Below are 23,583 nucleotides of genomic sequence, written 5' to 3' on the forward strand. Positions count from 1 at the left end.
TGAGGGAGACATGGAGAGATCTAGGGAAAGAGTGTTCCAGGTGGAAGGACTAGCAGAAGCAAAACCCTGAGATGGGAATGAAGTTGGTATATTAAGAAAACAAAAACAAAGCTGGTGAGGCTGGAGCATAATGACTGGAGAGAAGGCAGGTGCCTAATGGTACAGGGACTTAGAGACCATGCTAAGGAATTAGAATAAAATCCAAAGCGTGAAGGGAAAGTCATTCAAAGGTTTACAGCAGGGAAGAAATCTAACATTTTTTAAATGAATATAGCTTCTTCATGGAGAACTGGTTATACAGGGGCAACAGCAGAAGCAGGAAAATCAGTTAGGAGGCCAGTGCACTAAGCCAGTTAAGATCACAATGGCTTGAGCTGGTGGTAGTAGTGAGGAACTGAAAAGTGAATAAACTGACAGAATTCAGTACCTGTTAGACGTGGGAAGTGAGTAAAGCAAGAAATCAAAGACCACACTTGGATTTTTGTCCTGAGGCATCCTGGTTGGATTATAATCAAGGGGAAATCTGGAGGCAAAGCGAGTTTGGCAGCAAGAGGGGAATACAAAAGTAAAGAATAATCCTTCTGGGGGCTGGTTAAATTCAAGATACTTGTAACCACTACAATATATAAGGAGGGTTCATAAGGTATCAGTATAAAGCAACTTACTTTTTTTCCTCGCTGTCTATTTAAGCCTGTTCCGTTGATGTAGTTCTCCTGCCCTGCATTACCTGTTTTATTTTCCTCATTGCACTTATTACCAGCTCACATATTACACACTTATTGGTTTATTGTCTGGCTCCCCCATGAAATGTAAGTTCCTAAGGATCAGAGATTTATCTCTTGTTTACCACTATGCCCCTCAAAGATTGCCCGGCTCAGAGTAGGTGCCTGTTATATTTTGAGGAAGCAAGCAAGCAAGCACAGGGGAGGATACTAAAACATGACAGTAAAAGGAGTTAAACTACAAAATAAAGTTTTACTAAAACTTCTATGAGTGAGTAAAAATAAAAGTAGCTCCCTTATCTTCTGAGGGTGGGAGTAAGGAACTGGAGAGACAGAGAAGAAGACGGAAAGGCTGTATATTCAGACTAACACACCATTCCCATATTGATTTCTAACCAGGAGATGAGGAGGGTGGGCTGTGACTTCTCCTCCAAATCCACTCCTAAAACAGGCTCTACTCCAGAGCCTTGTACATAGGGTAGAGAAGAAAACTGAAGGAGAAAAGTGGCAAGCAGACCTAGACCTGGAAGCAGTAGACTACACTAGACCAGTCACATGGTCACCAAGTTTAATTGTAGTCACCTTAGGATGAGAAATCGGTGTTCTGTGAACACCTACATTTGTATACATTTTGCTTTTGGGGGCTTTTACTTCACTCCTTAAATTTTACCACATTGAATTTAGTACATGGTTCTTTTGATAATTTTCTGCCTGTTTTGGTTGAGTTAAGGGAAACAAAATGTAGGGCCTGGCTTGGGTGTGATAAGTGGTAAATAGCAGAGATACTAGAGACGGTGGGGAGACAAAAGAAGGGCAAAAATTCACAAGAAAGTAGGAAAATCTGATAGCCCACCCACCAGAGGGCATATCCATTGTGAAACTCTCAGGGAAATTCTCTCCATTCCCTCTGAATGCTTCTCAGTTTCTTCTACTCTCTCCCTTGCCTTGTTTGGGAGTAAAGGGGTACAGTCTCCTGCCTCCTCTCCTCCCGAAGGCCTGTCATACAGAGAAGCTCCCAGCTACTCAGACTTTGGTATCAGCAATTGCTACCTCGTGAATGGCAAAACAGGACCATCCCAGCACTCACCACATCCTGGTCCTCATCCCTTTCTATTTCTTGGCTGAGGGCCATGGAAGAAAAGTGCCCTTCAGAGTTGACCTCTTTGGGACTTGGTTTCTTTTCTCTCATGAAAACATAGAGGCTCTTTTTCCAGAAAGGATGATCCTTTGTTTCTGCAGGAAGGAACCAGAAAGAATTCTCTTAAATAGCAACTCAATTGCAGCGTTTAATATTTTAATTTGAAGTTGATGAGTTCTAACGTTTATTTATTTCTGATAGAACACAAAGTGGGGAGGAGAAGAGAGAGAGGGAGACACAGAATCTAAAGCAGGCTCCAGGCTCTGAGTGGTCAGCACAGGGCCTGATGCTGGGCTCGAACCCACAGACCATGAGATCATGATCTGAGCTGAAGTCGGTCACCTAACCGACTGAGCCACCCAGGCGCCCCTAAAGTTGATAAGTTCTATTTGAATCTACACATTTTTATGAAAAAGAAACCCAAATAAATAGCATTACCTTACGCTAATAATAGTTTCATTTGAAATCTCTTTGCAGCTTAATCAAACAGCTGAGTGAGGCTCTTTCAGGGTCAATGACCCCCTCAAAGAGCTGTCCACTGTGTCTTCCCAAGGAAGGTCTAACTTGCCAAAAACAAATATGCCTCCCCCCACTCCCCGATGCCATAATTGGGATATTTCCCTAATTCGCAGACCAGAATCTAATCTTCCACCTCCTTTTTCCAAAGGGAACTCATAGACTTAAGTAGTCTAAAATATCGGCCCCCAGGTACTCCAACTTGCAATATTCTCCTTCAGATCTGGATCCCACTCTGCTAGAAGAGATATTTGAGGACAAAACCCCTCCTTTTACATTATATATAGAAATTAAATAGGATTTAAATGTTTACTATCCTAAAACCTGACCCAAACAGGTATGTATGAGACTGTGGCAGTTAGGGATTATACAGAAACTTACTCTATTGAAACCGAGTATACAAGAGTGTTTCTGACTCATTCCATTTTAAAGCCTTTAGCTACCAAGTGAATAAGGCTTAGCGCCAATACTTTCTATTATTCCTTAATTTCAGCTCCCATTCAAAAAGCAGCCAATAATTAAACCACACCTCTAGAACGACGGCCAGCTCCATCTCTAAAAGTCATCGGTTTCTACAGTTAGTCATTCTCTCTGCTGCCCATCCCAGCATCAAACATCTCTAAAAGCCCTGTGCCTTCTGCCATACTGCATTTATTTATCAAATTCTGAGCCTATTCAGAAAAAGGAAAGAGTACTGCAGCTAGGGACAGAGAATTGTACACCAACATCCTAAAGAATATTACACAAGCTCATTTTTCTTCTGCTTTGCTAGGGGTTTTTTGTTTTGTTTTGTTTGAGAGAGAAAGAGAGACCATGTGCAAGCACACTTGTGTAAGCGGGGGAAAGGCAGAGAGAGAGGAAGAAAATCTTACGCGGGCTCCACGCTCAATGTGGAGCCTGACACAGGGCTCAATCCCACAACCCTGGGATCATGACCTGAGCCAAAATCAAGAGTCAGACACAACCAACTAGGCTACCCAGGCACTCCAGGTTCTCGTTTTATTATCATCAACAGTTTTACTGAGGTGTAACTTACACATCATAAATTCATTCATTTTAAGTGATTCAAATCAATGATTTTTAGTATATTTACAGAGTTGTGCAACCATCACCATAATCTAATTTTGGAACATTTCTATCAGTCTAAAAACCTCATGCTCATTTACAGTCACTCTCCATTTCCCAACCCTAGCCCTAGCTCAACAACAATCTACTTCCTGTCTCTATAGATCTGCCTTTCTGAACATTTCATATAAATACAAGCATACAATATGTGCTCTTTTGTGACTGTCCTCTTTCACTGAGTATAATAGTTTTGAAGTTCATCCATTTAGTAACATGTATCAGCACTTCTTTCCTTTTAATCACCAAATACTCCATGTATAGTTACACCACATTTTGCTTATCCATCTACCAGCTGATGAATATTTGGGTTATTTCCACTTCTTGGCTATTGTGAATTCATGTATAAGTCTTTATGGACATATGTTTTCATTTCTCCTGGGTAGGAGCTGAATTGCTTAATGTTTCACATTTTGAGAAACTGCCAAACTATTTTCCAAAGTGACCATTTCACATTCCCTGCAGCAACATCTGAGGGTTCTCATTAGTTTTAATCAGATAGTTAAACACATTATGTAACTATATAGAGAGATCTCTTAATTCCATAACTAGTTAATTGAGATGATTCCCTCAGTCACACACACAAGAGTAAGGACCACCACTCTGCTTATAACATCTCTTCACTCTGACTATACCTACTATCCAACAAAAGTAGTCCAAAATTCCATTTTTACGGCTCCAACTCCAATGAAATATCTCCTAACTTTTAATTTTAACAATTTATTTTCTGTCTGTGCTTGTTATTTCTGAATGTATCAGCAGTTTGTGGGGTTTTTTGTTTGTTTGTTTTGAGAGAGAGAGAGAGAGAGAGAGAGAGCGAGCATGTGCACGTGCAAGTGGGGTAGGGGCAGAGAGAGAGGGGAGAGAGAATCTGAAGCAGACGCCATGCTGTCAACACAGAGCCCGATGTGAGACTTGAACTCGTGAACTGTGAGATCATGACCTCAGCCGAAATCCAGAGTCGGATGCTTAACCAACTAAGCCACCCAGGTGCCCCAGCAGTTTGTTCTTTAAGACCAGAAGAAGTTGAGGAAAGTTGCCACCTCACCCAGACACAGAAGTGGGAGACGCCTGATGTCACACTACAAGAGCCTGGTGTATGCCTCAGCACTGCTCCAAGAACTTGAAAGGATGGTGGGAGTGGAAACACAGCCAGGCGTCTTTAATGAAAAAACAGTAAAGCCATGGAATGCCAGACTTACTTGTAAATGAGTGCTTTTCCTGCTTCTTGAGATTCCAGGGGATGAGGAGCTCTTGCCACGGGTTTCAAATCAAAATTACCATTGTTAAAATTCACTTTCACTTTTAACCTTTAACAAGATAACATGTGTGAGGATGTTTTGAAGGATATTTTGAAAACGAAACAGTGATCTTAAAGTTTTGTTTATATACTCCTTAAAAGAAGTTTGAAAAACCACACACCACCTTGCACATTTTAAAACTGACACACCTAGGGGCACCTGGGTGGTTCAGTCGGTTAAGCGTCCGACTTTGGCTCAGGTCACGATCTCACAGTTCGTGAGTTCGAGCCCCGCGTTGGGCTCTGTGCTGATAGCTCAGAGCCTGGAGCCTGCTTCCCATTCTGTGTCTCCCTCTCTCTCTGCCCCTTCCCTGCTCATGCTGTGTCTCTCTCTGTCTCAAAAATAAATAAACATTGAAAAAAAATTAAAAAAAAAAAACTGACACACCTAAAATTTTTCACTGTAAGTTTAAGTAACTTTGTTTCTCATTTCTCTTGTAACTCTTGTTTCAAACAGATTTGGGATAAGATGAGTGTTGTTGGTCTTACTATGAAACTTTAAGGATATAATTTGATAAAATGGCTTTTAACCAACATATTAATAAAGCACACCAAATCTGAAAGTAATCACATAAAACTGTTAGATGAGCATTATAGCCAATGTACTTTGAAAATTTTATCAGTTCCACAAAACATTCCAGTTATATTCATAAGAAGTATCACTAAATTATAGGACTTTATTCCAAATTCAGAGCAACCCAACACAGACCAAGTACCCTGATTCTAAGGCAAGTCTTTAAATCTATCGATCATCAATCAACTAATTAAAGTAAAATAAAATATACATGACAGGGAAATACAGAAAGACCTATGGGTTGAATTTCCTTGCTTCATCATTAAAGGAATTCTCTTTAAAGACAGTATTTTTATTTATCCCTTTATTTGGCACCCTGGAATTTTTTACACCCAGGTTGAAAGGTATGACTTTCTTTTAAAAAGTGAGTTAAGATGTGATGTGAATGCAGGCTTGTTCCCAGGCAGATCAATTTTTAAAAAGAGTACATATAGACTTCAGAATCAGGAAAATTGAGTTCCTTAAAACTATCTGTGAATACCTTAGAAAGTCTATAGAAACCTGCTCTGTCTATGCCAGTTTGAAATTCACAGCTTAGAGGGAACCCACTCATTCTTTGAGGCATCACTATCTCACAAGAGATATTAAAGGGAAAAAAAAAAGTCTTCTTAACACACACACACACAGTAGAGGCCAGAAATGTGGGAAGCTGGGTCCATCTATAGTGGTGGGCAGCAAGAGCAAGTAGAACACACCTGAAGGCAGATGCCAATAACAGAGTTAACTTGATACTAAGCCATGTACCAGCTATAATGTGAGGACACCAAACTTGAGACTGTCACACTAAGCATAGACCTTTTAAGGGAGCTTAAGTGGGCCCAGGTTAATGGTATCCTAGCTACAAGCAGAGGCAGAAACAGAAACAAATCCTCCCCTAGACTGGGCCAATAGGATACCCAAAGTTCAAATCATGTCATTAAATCATAAATAAAATTCACTAAGCAAAGCATATAAGAAAATAAACCATTATAATTGAGAATTAGCAGAGAAAACAATAGATTTAGCTTCTTCAAGGAATACAGAATTTGGAATTATCAAATGTAGAATGTAGTATATACCAATGTATTTTAAAGAAAGAAATGATCCAATCACCAATATAAGAAAACAGTTAAGAGCCTATCAGAAATGAAGAAGCATATTGGAAGGAGGAAATTTAAGAAATTTAAATGCTAATATTGAGCACAGTGAGGAAAGAATTAGTAAACTGGAAAACATATTCAAAACATATTCCATTCTAAGAAGATGGAAAATATGAAAGACAAATTAAAAGATACTAAGATATAAAAAAGTCTAATATATGTCTGAATCCAGAAGCAAAAGGGAAACAATAAAGAAAAAACAATAAAGAGATCATTGCTGTGAATTTTCCTGACTGATGAAAAACATGAATACAGAGATCCAGAAAGCACAATATATACCAGTAGGTTAAATAAAAAGAAATCCGTACCTACACCTGTAGCAAGAGTACCGAACACTAAAGACAAAGATTTTATAAGCAGCCACGGAGAAAGGACAAAAATCAGAATGGCAGCAGACTTCTCATAAACAATAGAAACCAAAAGCAAGAGAATTGTATCTTTAGAGCATTCAGATAAAATAAATTATCAACCTACAATGCAAACTGTCTTTAAAGAATGAGAATAAAATAAAGATATTTAAGGTACACTGAAATTGAATATTGAAGGCTGAATTTCAGGGGGAAAATGTCTCCACTATTACAGTATAAAATGGAAGACAGGGAGGCCCTGGGCGTCTCAAGTCAGTTAAGCAACCGACTTTTGGTTTCAGCTCAGGTGAGGAACTCATGGTTTGTGAGTTCAAGTCCGCGTTGGGCTCTGCACTGACAGTGTGGAGCCTGCTTGGGATTCTCTCTCTCTCCCTTTCTCTCTACCCTTCCCCTGCTCGCTCTGTTTCTCTCTCAAAATAAATAAACTTAATAAATAAATAAAATGGAAGACAGAATGGCAACCCTCCTCTATGGAGGAGTCCCTCCTCTATACAGCGGTCTCCCATATTGATTTTCCTATGGATATGTCTGCTAAATCTTGGATTCACCCAAACTAGACATCATTTTTTTTAATTAATATAATTATATAAGACAAACATTGAATGATTTCAGTCCCAAGAAACTGATGCTCCTCTTCGTTATTTTATTTCTATCCAAGATCCCACTGTTATATTTTCTACTAGGCTGGGTTAAGTGTCCTTCCTCTGTGCTTCCATAATAACCTGTGCATATCAGTATTATCACATTTGCCACATTGTAATGGAATTATCTATTTTAAATGGCTATCTTCTCTAAGTTATTTAAAGCAATTACAACTCAACGCATGATACTTTGATTGAATTAATTTGATATAGGAGTTGAACTGTGTCCCCCAGAAAAGATATATTCAAATCCTAAACTCTCATCTCTGTGAATGTGACCTTGTTTGGAAATAAGGTCTTTGTAGATGTAATCAAGTTAAAATGAGGTCATGATGGATTAGGGTGGGCTCTAATCCAGTGTCAGATGTTATAAGAGGGAAACTGGATGCAGACACAGACGGAAGACCATATGACCATGGAGGCAGACATTAGAGTGTTAAGGCTGTATGTAAACCAACTAAAAAGGTTGCCAGCACCCACCAGCAGCTAGAAAGGAGGCAAGGAAGGAGCCTCCCCTAGAGCCTTCATAGAGGGAATGGCCCTGCTGACATCTTGATTTTATACTTCCAGCCTCCAGAACTATGAGAGAATAAATTTCTGTTTTAAGCCACACAGTGTATAGCACTTTGTTACAAATGCCTTAGGAGACTAATATATAAGATAAATCTCAAATCTGAATTCCTCTCTGACTCTTTTCCCTGGCCTTCCAAATCTGGCCAACAAAATCTAAAATTCCTTTGTTTCATCACATCAGTCTCTTCATTTCAATTCCTTTTGCCACATCCTGAGGCCTTTATCAACAGAAGATAGATCCTTATAAAACTTCAACAATCTCCAGCTTCTTGTCCTATCTTATCTCCAATCTATCGTATACATCATATGCCAGATTAAAGTTTCCAGGATTTCATGCTGTCCTCAATGACTCCCCAATCCCTACATGATAAAATCCCAATTTTAAGCTGGTATTGAAGGCTTTTCGCAAAATGGCTCCAACCTAGTTTCACAGACTTAACCAGTGACTGGTCATATACTCATTCACTTCACAGATAAGCAGACAGTTGCAAACTGTGTGATAAGTGAAAAAATACATGTATGTCAACTGGTGGGACAAAAGAGGGACTGGACCAGACTGCCTAGTATAAGGAGGTGAACTGGAACTATTTCACAGAGGAAGTGTTAAAGTAGCATTTAACAAAGTGTTGGGAACAGTGTTTTCCTCAAAAAAAGAATGGGCACAGAGCAGAACACCAGAGAAAGGCACCATCAGTGGCAAAGAAGTATAGGAAGAGATCAAGAACTTCAGGTAAACAAGTGCAATGCCCTACCCCCTTCCTTGGATCCTTCCCTACTATAAAGCAAAAGCCTTAAGCTTCTGGAAAGAGGCAAGTAATTCTTCCCATCCCCCTCCAGAACAACAAGCAAAGATATACTGCTTCTGGGAGAGAAAAGCAAAACCTGCCTGCCTATGGAGGAGGAATAAGAGGGGTACACCCAGGAGCAAGGCAAGGATCCACTGCTACTAGGATAAGGACAGAAGCAAAAACCCTCTGTCCCAGGAGGAGGGACAAGAAACAGCTTTCAGTCCAGAATCCTATACCTATACCAAGCAGAGATCTGCTACTATTGGCAGAGGGGCAGGAAACTATCACCCAAGAACAACCACACAAGGTAGTTTGACTGCCACAGAGAGAAGGGGAAGGAACTCTAAGAACATGCTGCTCCTGAGGCCCAACCACATAGAACATGCCTAAAACTGAGGCAGGACAAGAAAACAGAAAAATTCCTCTGCTGCCACTATGAGCCTAGCAATAAGCAACAAGCAATAGCAGTGTACTTCTGGGGATGAAGCAAGAACACAGAGAGACTCACCCCACACCTCTCACACACACCTCTGTGATGCAGGCTTGCAGAGATAGCCAAAAAATGAAGAGGGAGCAGGAACACTTCAGAAACCCTTCTGGCCTACCAGCCCCCACCCTAAGCACAAGGTAACAGCAGCCCACCACTCGAGGTATTTGAAGCCTAAGGTGCACTAAAGGTAACAATAGCAATAATACCTAAACCCAGCTCAACTTCTGACTAGATAAGCCCAATTCTCCACACTAACGGTTGACAGAAGAAAAAGCATATCTGTTTCTAGACATACTCCGTCTATACTGGTCTACCTCTAATGCCTGGCATTCAATCAAAAATAACAAGACACGCAAAGAAAAAAAAAAGGCAAGACACAATAACCTCAAATATCGAGCATTTAATAAAACATTACAAGATATTGGGGAGAGGGGCAAGACAAAATAACCCATTGTCAAGAGTGAAAGCAATCAACAGAACCAGATTGAGAAATGACCCCTCCCCCCTACCATGGGAACTATCAGATAAAGAATTTAAAATAACTATGATTAATATGTTAAAGCATCTAGTGGAAAGGTGAACATGTATAAACAGATGGCAAATTTCAGGAGAAATTAAAACTATTTTTTAAAAATCAAATGGAAATGTTAGAAATAAAAATCACATCAGAGACCAAGGATTCCTCTGATGAGCTGATCAACAAATGAGGCACGGCTGAGGAAAGGCTCAGTGAACCTAAAGATAGGTTAGTAGAAAAAAAAAAAAAAGATCGGTTAGTAGACATTGTCCAACTGAAATACAATTAGGAAAAAAAATTTTTTAACACAAAAAACAAACCAAGAACTATGGAGCTATGAGACAATATAAAATGGTGTAACATACATATAAGGAGTCTCAGAAGGAAAAGAAAAACAAAGAATGGGGCATAAGAAATATTTCAAGTGATAATGGCCTCAAATTTTCCAAATAATGAAAGATGTCAAACCACAGATACAAGAATCTCAAAGAACCCTAAGTAGGATAAATAGAAAGGAAAATAAAGACGACATAACCTAGCTAATGAAAAGCAAAGAGAAAATCTTGAAAGTGCCCAAGAGAAAAGAAACATCACAAAGAGGAACAAAGAATTATGGATTCCTCATTGAAAAATGAAATTAAAAAAATCATAATTATGACAAAATTTATACCACTGTCTCCAGTTTTCAAATTCCAAGAGGTTCAATAATTTCTATTAACCATTACCTGCTCCTTTTACAAAATTCACTTTCTATGTAGGTTGTAGGCAGCATAAGCCATTTATTTGGAGTCATAAAGTGCCTTGAATTAGAAATTCTTGGAAACCTGGAATGCAGTTTGGCCTTCTCAACCTCTTTAAATTCTTTCATTGTACATACTTTTCCTGTAGGAAGATTAGTAACCTAAATCAGCACCCTTAAATGCAACTCCCATTGCTCCTGGGTTATGAAATCACGTAACAATTAGGCACTAAGTACCAGTCTCACACTGAAGAAGAGTTCTTTTATCATCATCTTTGTCATATTGTGCCTTTTTCAAAGGATCACGAAATGGTGGAATGGTAACCTACAAGAAAAGCAAGTGTTTAAGGGCAGGATTGCGTCTTTTTCAGTGTATCCTAGCCATCTGTGTATGACTCCTAAGCCTGAAAAAATCAAGAATATAGTATCTACAAACTACTTCAGTTTATCCATTTACAAAGAGATGGGGGCACTCCAATACATCTCTTTGCAAGGCCCACCAGTCATGGTTAGCTCTTGTGTTAATTGTTTTTTCAGATTATTGTGGATATTCTTCTTAGACACTATACCCAAATTCAATAAGTTGTAGTTTTTTAAAGGTTATGACATGGAATGTGAAACTATGTCAATAAATTATTCAACCTCAGTTACATAAAAACCCATTGGTCTATCTTGAACTTTGAATGGATCTTTTATCCATGTCATGGATTATTTGGAAGAAATTATATCACTGAGTTACATGAGATCTTCCAAATTGTCAATACATTTCATTATGCTATAATCACAGTCATTAACATCATTATCAATCTCATCAGAAAATTCTAAGAGTAACAGAAAGCTGTAACACTCATTATGCTGAATATTTTTCCAAAATTCAGTTTTTTGCTTGAAAGCTCACATTTTATCATTGGCAACAAACACTGTCAGTTATTTTTCTTGAAGTGACTTCATTACTTTTCCAAAAAATGTCTGCCAAATATCCAAAACTTAATAACTACAATTTATAAATCCTTCTTTAAGAAAAATGTACCATGAAAAAAAAATCAACCAGTATAGCTGATAATTCAAGCAATCATGCTGCATTTCAGTAGGCAGAAGTACTGTTTCCATATTTACCATTTCATCACATAGAATATTAAAAAGACGTATACTTAGATGTGAGCAAGATTTAATAAAATTAATAATTTTTAGTGTTTGGTCAAGGACATCCTTAAGTGAAATTGCAATTTTTTAAATGTGAGTACATGGCAATGAAGAATAATGACTGGTATGATTTGGTGACACTGATTTAAGTTGTTATAAGTACCAACAGCTTTACCCACCATTGCTTTTGCACAATCAAAGTCAATGTCAACACTATAAAAAAGGTAAATAATATTTGGCACTATTATGAAAACAATTGGCCTAATAGGTCCCTTAAAAGGGTTTCAGGGCCCTCAAAGATCTATGTACCTCACTCTGAGAACTGCTGTTATAACCTCAACGTGTTCCACTTAAGAGGTCACCTATCAGGTTCATTTATAAAAGCAGAATGGCTGGGAATGCAAGCTGGTGCAGCCACTTTGGAAAACAGTATTGAGTTTCCTCAAAAAACGAAAAATAGAACTACCCTACTACCCAGCAATTGCACTACTAGGCATTTATCCAAGGGATACAGGTGTGCTGTTTTGTAGGGACACATGTACCTCCATGTTTATAGCAGCACTATCAACAATAGCCAAAGTATGGAAAGAGCCCAAATGTCCATCAATGGATGAATGGATAAAGATGTGGTGTGTATACACACACACACACACACACACACACACACACACACACACACACACAATGGGGTATTACTCAGCAATCAAAAAGAATGAAATCTTGCTATTTGCAACTATGTGGATGGAACTGGAGGGTATTATGCTAAGTGAAATTAATCAATCAGAGAAAGAAAATAATCATATGACTACACTCATATGAGGACTTTAAGAGACAAAACAGATGAACATAAGGGAAGGGAAACAAAAATAATATAAAAACAGGGAGGGGGACAAAAGAGACTCATAAACATGGACAACAAACAGGGTTACAGGAGGGGTTGTGGGAGGGGGGATGGGCTAAATGGGTAAGGGGCACTAAGGAATCTACTCCTGAAATCATTGTTGCACTATATACTAATTTGGATGTAAATTAAAAAAATTTTTTTTAATTTTAAAAATTAAAAAAAGAAAAAAAAAAAGAAAAGCAGAATGGCAAAAGAACAAACTTGAATTTTGATACCAAAAAGATATAGTTTCAAATCCCAATTCTGTCCCTTAACTAGTTATTATACTAGTTAGTAAACTAAGGCTCTAACTTTAAACTCTCAGTTTAACTCCTACCTATTAAAATAGGGACAATGGCACATGCACACACCCCAATTTGGCAAAAAACAAAAAACAAAAATCTGCTTTGCCTGCAAATGCCAACAGTTTAAAATGTCTATGACTCAGGTGCCTGGGTGGTTCAGTTGGTTAGATATTCGATTCTTGATTTGGCTCAGCTCAGGATCTCATGGTTTGTGAGTTCAAGCCCCACATCAGGATTTGCACTGACAGTGTGGAGCTCGCTTGGGTTTCTCTGTCTTCTCTCTTTCTGCCCCTCTCCCACTCACTCTCTCTCAAAAATAAACATTTAAAAAAATAAAATGTCAATGACTCAAGGATTTTAATTTTGTTTAATAATATCCACTATTAGCAGGCTGCCTGGGTGGCTCAGGTGGTTAAATGTCCTACTTCAGCCCAGGTCATGATCTTGCAGTTCATGAGTTCAAGTCCCGCACCAGGCTCTGCACTGGTTATGAGAAGCCTGCTTGGGATTCTCTCTCTCTCTCTCTCCCTCTCTCTGCCCCTTCCCCACTTGTGCTTTCTCTCTCTCAAAATAAATAAACTTAAAAAAAAAAGAAAGAATATCCACTATTAGCAAAAGTGTAGGAAAATGGACTCTGGTACGGGTATAAATTTATACAACTATTCTGGAGGACGATTTGGCAATATGAATCAAAATCATGCATAACCTTTAACTTAGCAATTCTACTTCTAGCAAGTTACCCTAAGGAAAAAATTAAACAGTTACAGGGAAGTTCATCATGTCATTTATAACAATAATATGTCCAAAACAATCTAAATGTTCAAAACAGGGAATATGTTTTTAAAAAATGGTGGTATAGCAAGATACATATATGGTTAGAAACACCATATATGTTCTGCTATTTACAGCTGTGTGATTGTGAAAAGTAACTTAACCAGTCTGTGTCTCACTTGCCTCATCTGCAAATTACTTCATGTGGGAGTAGTAAAGATGGGGGAAAAAAAAAAAGTCCTAACATTTGGCTAAGCCCTCAGTGTAAGTTAGCAGTTATTATTAATAGAATACTATGCAATGATTAAAATTATGTATTTACATTTATTGACAAAGAGCAAATCATAAAACTATTGATAAAAAAAAGGGGAGCATCTGGGTGGTTCAGTCAGTTGAGCAACCAACTCTTAATTTCGGCTGGGGTCATGGACTGAGTCCCGTGTCAGACTCCACACTGAACATACAGCGTGCTTGAGATTGTCTCTCCCTCTGCCCCTCTCCCCTACTCATGCTATAGTTCTCTCTTGAAATTTTAATGTTTACTTATTTTTGAGAGAGAGAGAGACAGACAAAGCATGAGTGAGGGAGGGGCAGAGAGAGAGGGAGACAGAATCTGAAGCAGCCTCCAGGCTCTGAGCTGCCAGCACAGAGCCTAACGCAGGGCTTGAACCCACTAACCTTGAAATGACCTGAGCCGAAGTTGGACGCTTAATGACTGAACCACCCAGTCGTCCCAATCTTTCTCTCTTTAAAACACACACACACACACGCACGCACACACACACACACACACAAAACTATTGAGGAAAAAAATGCAGGGTATGAAACTAATGTGTGTTACTCCATTTTTGTAAAATAAATCTATTTTACAAAGAAACCTTGGATATCCAAAATGATATTCAGGGAAGTGTTAATGAGTTCATTCTGGGTAATGGAATTGTGAGTGGTTTTATTTAAGTATCAATTCTGTTCATTTATCATGAAAATGTATTACATTTGTAACAAACTTTTTAGAGTCTTTGAAAATTTTAAATGTTACCTATCATCCGAGTATTATATAATATTTTCAAATTTTACTGAAGTTTAATTTACTTTGGACTTTGTTGTTTTTTGATTTGGGTTTTTTTTTTTTTTTTTTAGTTTATTTATTTTGAAAGAGAGCATGAGTGAGTGGGTAAGGGGCAGAGAGAGAGGGAGAAAGAATCCCAAGCAGTTTCCGCACCGTCAGCACAGAGCTTGATGCAGGTTCAATCTCACCAACTGCAAGATCATGACCTGAGCCAAAGTCAAGAGTCACCTAGGCACCCCTGGACTTCGGGGTTTTTTTATTCCTAAGATATGGAGATGGGAAACAATTCTTAAGACGTTACTGCATTCTGGGGCACCTAGGTGGCTCAGTCAGTTGAGCCTCCAACTTCAGCTCAGGTCATAATCTCACAGGTCAGTTCATGGGTTTGAGCCCCACATCAGGCTTGCTGCTGTTAGCACAGAGCCTGCTTTTGATCCTCTGTCCCCCTCTCTCTGCCCTTCCCCCACTCACGCTCTCTCAAAAAAAAAAAAAAAAAAAGATGCTACTGCATTCCTGGGGAATCACTAAAGGACTACCCATACATTAGGGCTGCTCAAAAAAACCAACCACATAATATCAAAAATTAGAAGTCTATCGTACCTTCAGAAAATTCGGGTCCTCTTTGTTCATATAAAAAGGATCATACTCTTTCGGATCATAATGCTCTATAAATGCATTTCCCTACAGGAAGGAAATAAAACTACACATAACAAGAGGTGCACAACTTTGAGCATAACAGGAGTCAAGATTCAAACACACAATTCCATTCTTCTGCTTCAAAACGGCACTAATGACAAATACAAAATGGAAGGAAAGGCCAAATTTGAATTTAAACTTAAGGTAGCCAAGTAATAAATATTATAGCAATAGAAGGGATCTACTTAAAATTTGTTATAAGTAATAATGAATGTTGGAACACTAACAGATTTGGGAAATTGTTTTTAAATGTTTAGTAGTCAACATCTCAGATCTCTTAGAAATGCCAAAACAGAAATATCTTATAGTTTTGTAAATAACTGTGTTCTAGAACTATACCTATCTATCGAACCTAGAGGCCAAATTTAATTGGTATACAAAATATTACATGAGAAAAGCAAAGAATAATAACTCTAATATACACATTTAAATCCAGACCTAACCCTCTTCCCTCCATACTTTCCACATGTCCTAGATTTAGGAATAGTATATGCTCTAACAGAGTAGAGATTATACATATATAGAGTGAAAGAGATAAGCTGTTTGAATGATTATAATCACCATTTTAAACCAACTGAAACAAGTATCAAATGACTTCTTAGTACCTTTTTATTTACATGTTTTAAAAAACCATCTAATTCTTCTTGTCTCCTTTTTTTAATATTCTTATGTGAACAAACTTTTTCTATAATTTTCTTCTGGAGAGAATCTGCCACGTGGTCAGTCCATCTTTTATATAACCTCTCTTTTCTTCTTGCATTTAAGAAGTCATGATGTTGTAAATACTTATCTAGTTCCTATTAAACAATGACAGAAAAGGCAATTATCCTGAAGTTATTTTGTACTAAAATTTAAACTTCATTTATATTCCTAAGAATAACTCACAAAGTCATTCGCTGATTTATTTGGCTTCTACTGTGTGATACACACTACACTATAAATGATGAATATATAGATTAATTAGACAACATGCCTACTCTCCCCAGAGAGATAGACTACAAGACAAATACACAAAATATATATATATATATCATGTATCTATAAATAGATATATAGATAGATCTATATAGATATCTAAATAGATATATATATATCTATATATATCATGTATCTATAAAAGAACTAAAAACAAAGACTCAGATACTTATATACCAATGTTCGTAACAGCATTATTCACAATAGCCAAAAGATGAAAACAACCCAAGTGTCTATCAGCAGATGAATGTATAAACAAAATATGGTATATACACAAAATGCAATATTATACAGCCATAAAATGGAATGAAGTTCTGATATAGGCTACAACATGGATAAATCTTGAAGACAATATGCTAAGTGAAATAAGCCAGACACAAAAGGACAAATACTGTAGGATTCCACTTATATGAAATTATCTAGAGTAAACAAATTCATAAAGACAGATGGTAAGCCAGAAGTTACCAGAGGGACCTCTGGGGAGGGAGGAATGGAAAGTCATTACTTAATGCATATACAGTTTTGGCTGGGGTGATGAAAAGTTTTAGAGATAAATAAATGGTGATGGTTTCACAACATCCATCTATTTGGAAATAAATAGTAATGATGATTGCACAACCTGTGAATAATTAATGTCACTGAATTGTACACTTAAAAATGGTTAAGGGGCACCTGGGTGGCTCAGTCAGTTAAGTGTCTGACTCTTGATTTTGGCTCAGGTCATAGATCTCAAGTTCATGAGATCAAGACCTGTGTCAGGCTCCACAATGGGTGTGGAGCCTGCTTAAGATTCTCTTTCCTTCTCCCTCTGGCCCTTCCCCTCAAGTGTGCACTCTCGCTCGCTCTCTCTCTCTCATAAAAAAAAAAAAAAAAAAAAAAAAAAAAAAGGTTTAAAATAGCTAATTTTATGTTATATATATTTTACTACAATGGAAAAAAGTGACTAATTTTTTTTTTTTTATTCCTACAGTGGGACACATTTGAGATGGGCCTTAAAGGAGTTACCTAGGGGGCACCTGGGTGACTCAAGCAGTTGACCATCCAACTTAGGCTCAGGTCATGATTTCACAGCTCATGAGATCGAGCCCCACATCAGGCTCTGTGCTGACAGCTCAGAGCCTGGAGCCTACTTCAGATTATGTGTCTCCCTCTCTCTCTCTCTGCCCTTCCCCAACTCATGCTTCCTTGCTCTCTCTCTCTCTCTCTCAAAATATAAGGAGTTATCTAGGAAGAGAAGGTATGAGAGAATGTGGAAGAAGAAAAATCTACTGGGAAAAAAAAAAGACAAGAGTAAACAGGCAGAAATGTAGCACAACCTGGATGAAATGGCAAGCAGCCTGTAAATAAAGAAAATGACTGATTTAGGCTATACACTAAACTTTTTTTATCCAAAACTTATCCACCTTTCATCTAGCAAATGAAATCATGTGATTACTACAATCAACCACATGAAATTCAAAATGAAAAAAAAATAAACCAAGAACCCTGAGAGCTTCTCTAACTCATACCCCTTCTTAGATTCAGGTCATAGCACACTTCAACCTTTTTTTTTTTTAAGTAGGCTTCATGCCCAGAGCAGAGCCTAATGCAGGGCTTGAACTCATGACCCTGAGATCAAGACCTGAGCTGAGATCGAGTCCGATGCTTAACCAATTGAACTACCCAGGAGCTCCACACTTTAATCATTCTTAACGAATAGCTCTTTTCCTGTTACCCACTCCAGTGCTCACCACACGTGGACATTCATCTTGTCTTATAATTAAGCCCGTGCTGATACAGTTAAAGCCTTCTTCTACCTATGCATACCTGAGTAATAATTAGTGAGTCCCAATAACAGCTCTTAAAACTCGTAAGAATACACAGTGACTCCACAGAAGCCCCATTAGATGAAAGAACAAGTGACTAGGGGAAAACTCTTATATAAAAGTATCTGTGAGGGGCATCTGGGTGGCTTAGTCGATTAAGCATCAGACTCTTGGTTTCAACTCAGGTCATGATCTCACGGTTCATGAGTTCAAGCCTTGCATCTTGTGCTCTAAGCACAGAGCCTGTGTGGGATCCTCTCTCTCTACCTCCCTCTGCCCCTCCCCTGCCCACACTCTCTCAAAATAAATAAATAAACTTAAAAAAAGTATCTGTGAAAGAATCCCCACAGATAAAAAGATAGGAAGTCAATTAAAACAATCTCAGATTTCTCTTAAGGTTAATCCTAGGCACTAATGAGTGTTTTCAATTCTATTTTCCATCTAAAAGGGAAAAACAAAATTAATTTTTAATCATGACACATTCTGTAGCCAATTCTTACCTTAATTACATGATTTTCTCTATATAATATTGATTGAATAGCTGCATCAATATCTTCTTTAGCTAATACCTATAATTACAGAATGAAATTTTGAAAATCAAATCTTAAAAAAAATCAAATTATTAATACTATCTGGACTCACAGACATCTCCCTGGAAAGTTCTCCATAAATACAATTTTTCTACCTCAAATCATATCATCCAGTACTTTTAAAGAGCATTTGAATCTTTCTGCTATTTGCTATAGCTCATCCAAGGGCAAAAAATAACTCAGATCACAGACATTTTGAATTCCAGCATGGACAAATGACTTGCCCAGAGTCACATGGTAAGCAGAACTCATCTTTTTTTTCCACATTTCATAGAAGGCTTTCACCTTTATGGGTTAAAACACAATCAGGCCTCTATTTGAATTCATTCAATCATTAGTGAATTCTACTTTAATTCATTTAGTCATTATAGCTATCAAATACTAATAATAAATTTGTTTATATACAAGTAATTTTTAGATTTTATTTTTTTTTATTTAAAAAAAAAAATTTTTTTTTAACGTTTGTTTATTTTTGGGACAGAGAGAGACAGAGCATGAACGGGGGAGGGGCAGACACAGAGAGAGGGAGACACAGAATCGGAAGCAGGCTCCAGGCTCCGAGCCATCAGCCCAGAGCCCGACGTGGGGCTCGAACTCACGGGACAGCGAGATCGTGACCTGAGCCGAAGTCAGACGCTTAACCGACTGAGCCACCCAGGCGCCCCTCATTTTTAGATTTTAAAGCAACACAATCTTCAGGAAATAGTCCATAACATTAATTTTTTTCCATTTTTATAACAAATCTTCCACAATATCCGCCAGAAATACAAGAGGTTGTAATTAATGTCATTGAATTGTACACTTAAAAATGGTTAAAAATAGCGAACTTTGATACTATATTTATTTTACCACAATGGAAACATGATTAATTTTTTTTAATTGCCCAAAGTGACAGACATTTTGGGTGGGCCTTTAAAATCCATTCATGGGGCGCCTGGGTGGCGCAGTCGGTTAAGCGTCCGACTTCAGCCAGGTCACGATCTTGCGGTCCGTGAGTTCGAGCCCCGCGTCGGGCTCTGGGCTGATGGCTCGGAGCCTGGAGCCTGTTTCCGATTCTGTGTCTCCCTCTCTCTCTGCCCCTCCCCCGTTCATGCTCTGTCTCTCTCTGTCCCAAAAATAAAAAAATAAAAAAAAAAAAAATCCATTCATAATTACACAAAAAATATTCTCAAATTAACTATCATTGGAAATAGCTGTTTTCAGTTCCACTACTCTTGTTTTCAAAACAGATGAGTAAAATCTGAAAATCCAAGAACCTAACTTCCCAAGGATGGTTAACACCCAAGTAAATTAAGGGTCATGGGAGTTAAGCAACAACTAGAAGCCTAGAAAATCCTGCCTGCAGACAAGAATTTAATCTCAAATGTATCTAACTCCAGATTCACTTTCTTTGTTCTTTCTGCCTCACAGGATTGCTATTCCTGGCAAATCTGTTGTTCTCAAAACCAAGATGGGTACTGAATTAATATTCTAGACAAAAATAGAAAAAACAATCTGAAGACACTGGAGACTGACCCAAAACAGGGAGAAACAAGAATGTAGTCAATAATTAGAAAAAGAGACTAACGGCAGTGGATAAATTTTCAGTTTTTATGGACTTTTGTCTAAGAGCAGGCCTCCATCAGAGCTAAAGGAGAGGGCTCAAACTCTGAAACATGAAGTTTTACAAAATTCAAGAATTAGAAGACAGAGTTCAGGGAAACCAGAGGAGCTGGAAAGTCAAAGGAGAAATACCTGAAAGGAGAAAATCATAGAGCGGATGCCACAAATTTTACAAATTAATTGACCAAATCTCTGGCAGATCCTTGAACTGTGTATGTACAAGGCAGACTCCTTTGGAAAACAGTTTGGCACTTTCATAAAAAGTTAAATTCTTGGGGCGCCTGGGTGGCTCAGTCGGTTGGGCGGCCGACTTCGGCTCAGGTCATGATCTCGCAGTCCGTGAGTTCGAGCCCCACGTCAGGCTCTGTGCTGACAGCTCGGAGCCTGGAGCCTGTTTCAGATTCTGTGTCTCCCTCTCTCTGACCCTCCCCCGTTCATGCTCTCTCTCTCTCTGTCTCAAAAATAAATAAACGTTAAAAAAAAAATTTTTTTTTAAGTTAAATTCATTTACCATATGACCCAGTCCTTCTACAACTAGATATGTACCCAAGAGAAATGAAAGTGTATGTCCATAAAAAGCCATGTGCATGATTGTTCCTAACAGCTTTATTTGTGACAGCCAAAAAATGCAAACAACCCAAATGTCCATCAGCAGGATGGATAAACTATACAGCATTTAGCAAATAAGTAAATAAAATACTGATACATGACCACAACACAGATGAATCGCAAAATAATTATGCTGAGTAAAAGCAGCCAGGCAAAAAGCATACTGTAAGATTACATCTGCATAAAATTTTTTAAGGGCAAAATTAACCCAAGTGACAGCAAATCAGTGATTGCCTTGGTTGGGGATAGGCAAAGGAAGGAGGGTAGGTACAGGAGGAGGAAATTTGGGGCATAATGAATACGTTCATTCTCTTAATTGTGGTGGTTTCACGTGTGGCCACATGTGTCAAAAATGTTCAAACTGTACACTTCAAATATACGCAGTTTATTGTGTACCAATTATACCTTAATAAAGCTGTTTAGAAAAAAAGAAATTACAATCGTTTTTCAAAATACAACATATATAAATTTAGGGGATGCAGTTTACAAGAGTACTTCAGGAGAGTGGCGCCTGGGTGGTTCGGTCAGTTGAGCACCGAACTCTCAATTTCCGTTCAGGTCATGATCTCACAGTTCATGAGATGGCACCCCAAGTCCAGCTCAGTGCTGGCAGGACTCAGCCTGCTTGAGAGTCTCTCTCCCCTTCTGTGTCTGCCCCTCCCCCGCTCATGTGAGCTCTCTCTCCCTCAAAAATGGAAAAACTTTTTATTTTTTTTTAAGAGCGCTTCAGGAGAAACTTATTAAGTTTGTTATACAGTAAAGGCCTATAATCAATTACCGATGATTCCACCTTAAGAAACTAGAAAATGAAAATACAAAGTAGAATAAATGGAATAATAAAGGACAGAAATGAAATACAAAACATAGAAAAACTGTTAAGCACAAGCCAGATCTCAATGCAACTACCCAAATATAAACTTCAAAATGCCATACTACCGTTACCTCCATAAGATGAAGTGGCTGTGGTTCCAACCATTCTTTCGAGCTCTTGGGCTTACGAAGCTTGTCAGTTAGCATATCATCACTGTCTAAATTTGTCATTGTGGTCACAAATAACGGAGCCCCTAGAAAAACTAGAAGAGTCACTTATTCATTAATGAGGCTTCAGTCCTATTTTCTCTTAATTAACAAGCCTTGGCCACTACGAACAGGTGTGGAACGGATTCTGAATTAGTAGCCACCCACACAGAGGCCTTCACCATAGTTTCTGATGATGTCTTCAGACCCAGCCTCTTCTAAGCAGGGGAGGTTCTCTCTGGACTGACCCGCGTCCCCCTGTTATTCCAGGCTTCCCACGTCCTCCTACAACACAGCCCGTCGGAGCCGGGGTGGCAATTACCAGCCGGGTCTCTAGGGGTCGCACTGCAGCACTTTTCTGACCGAGGGCCGCCGACCCGGAGAGTTGCAAGTTCCTGGCTACCGAAGCCCACACAAGCAGGGCTGCTTATAGAAGGGAGGGGTTTTCAGACCATCTCTGCGTGACCTCAAGCTCTAGGACGCCCAAAGCACTCCCCCCCCCACCAACACATACACACACAAGGACTGTCATCTGAGGGGGAAGCTATCATTAAGGCTTGCGCCCGCTGTAGACCTACAGCACCCACGACCCCCATCCCTCCCCTCCCACCCCGTCCGCAAGATGCGTGCGTGCTCTGCCCGGCCCGACAGGAGAGTTGCAGACCACGACAGATACCCCAGCTCCTCCCTCCCCCTCGGCTCCCAGCAGCACGCGGGGGCCCGGCCCGACGGCCCACGGCCCAGCAGTCGTCGGCTGCGGAGAGAGAGTGAGCCCGCCCGAGCCTGCGGCCCCCTCAGCTCGGGCCCTTTGCCTCGAAATGGCAGAACGTTCGCGTCTAGCGTCTCCCGACGCACCCCCAGCAGACCCTGTGCCGCGACAGACGACGACGAGTCAGAATTCTGCGGGGCTCAGGGCCTGGAGAGCGGCCCCGGAACTCCTGAGCCGCACACAACTGCGCTCCTCAAGTCCAGTCCGGCGGGTTTGTAACCTGGACACCTGTGGTGCCCGCACTAGTGGGCGGGTCGTGGTTAGAGAGCCAAACCGAAGCCCTTCTTGGTGACGGGCAACCATCGCAGCCAATAGCGAGGCACATCGCCTTCCCGCCCCGCCCTCCCCCGAGACCGTTGACGGGACGGCTTTACTGAGTGCTCGGTTCCTTCTGCCTCCGCCAGGCTCACCGTGCTCCCCTGAGCCGTCTGGGCGTCTTCCGGCCATCCGGACTAGACAGTGATCCTCCTTCCTGGCCTCCAGTCCCACTTCAGGAAACACCCCAGGGATGACCGGGAAGGGGCGCTGCCCTCAGAATTATCCCTTAGAAGGATGAGTGTTTGTGGAGGTTGCCCTTATGAAGACGGGAAATGTCGCTTTAAATGTGTTAAAGGTTTATTCAGTCCCCTGTATCAGAGCCTATAGTTGGCGCTGATGCTGGTCCGCCAGCGGTAAGAGAATGTGAGGACTCAGGATCAGCTGATCTCATTCAGCCTTGCTTA

General features: G+C 39.5%; 2 protein-coding genes across 3 annotated transcripts in view; one reads left to right on the forward strand and one right to left on the reverse strand.

The window, feature by feature from the left end:
• Positions 1 to 1,217: 1,217 nt before the first annotated feature.
• FAM228B (family with sequence similarity 228 member B) lies at positions 1,218 to 22,935 on the reverse strand. The gene is given in 11 exon segments (XM_049651974.1): positions 1,218 to 1,905; positions 1,907 to 1,955; positions 4,701 to 4,808; positions 10,614 to 10,770; positions 10,865 to 10,952; positions 15,399 to 15,479; positions 16,100 to 16,291; positions 18,775 to 18,843; positions 22,018 to 22,148; positions 22,415 to 22,515; positions 22,769 to 22,935. Coding segments are annotated over 9 exon segments (990 nt in total). The 5' UTR covers positions 22,117 to 22,148; positions 22,415 to 22,515; positions 22,769 to 22,935; the 3' UTR covers positions 1,218 to 1,758.
• Positions 22,936 to 22,940: 5 nt separating this feature from the next.
• Positions 22,941 to 23,583, forward strand: part of PFN4 (profilin family member 4) — a 6,973-nt gene continuing 6,330 nt past the window's right edge. Inside the window, exon 1 of one of the 2 annotated variants that reach the window (XM_049651975.1) lies at positions 22,941 to 23,072. The gene's annotated coding sequence lies outside the window, so the exon portion shown is untranslated. Of the gene's footprint in view, positions 23,073 to 23,224; positions 23,533 to 23,583 lie in introns of those variants that run through there. The other variant, XM_049651976.1, reaches the window with a different exon arrangement.

The sequence above is a fragment of the Panthera uncia genome (genome assembly GCF_023721935.1).
Source record: "Panthera uncia isolate 11264 chromosome A3 unlocalized genomic scaffold, Puncia_PCG_1.0 HiC_scaffold_12, whole genome shotgun sequence".
Classification (NCBI taxonomy): Eukaryota; Metazoa; Chordata; class Mammalia; order Carnivora; family Felidae; genus Panthera; species Panthera uncia.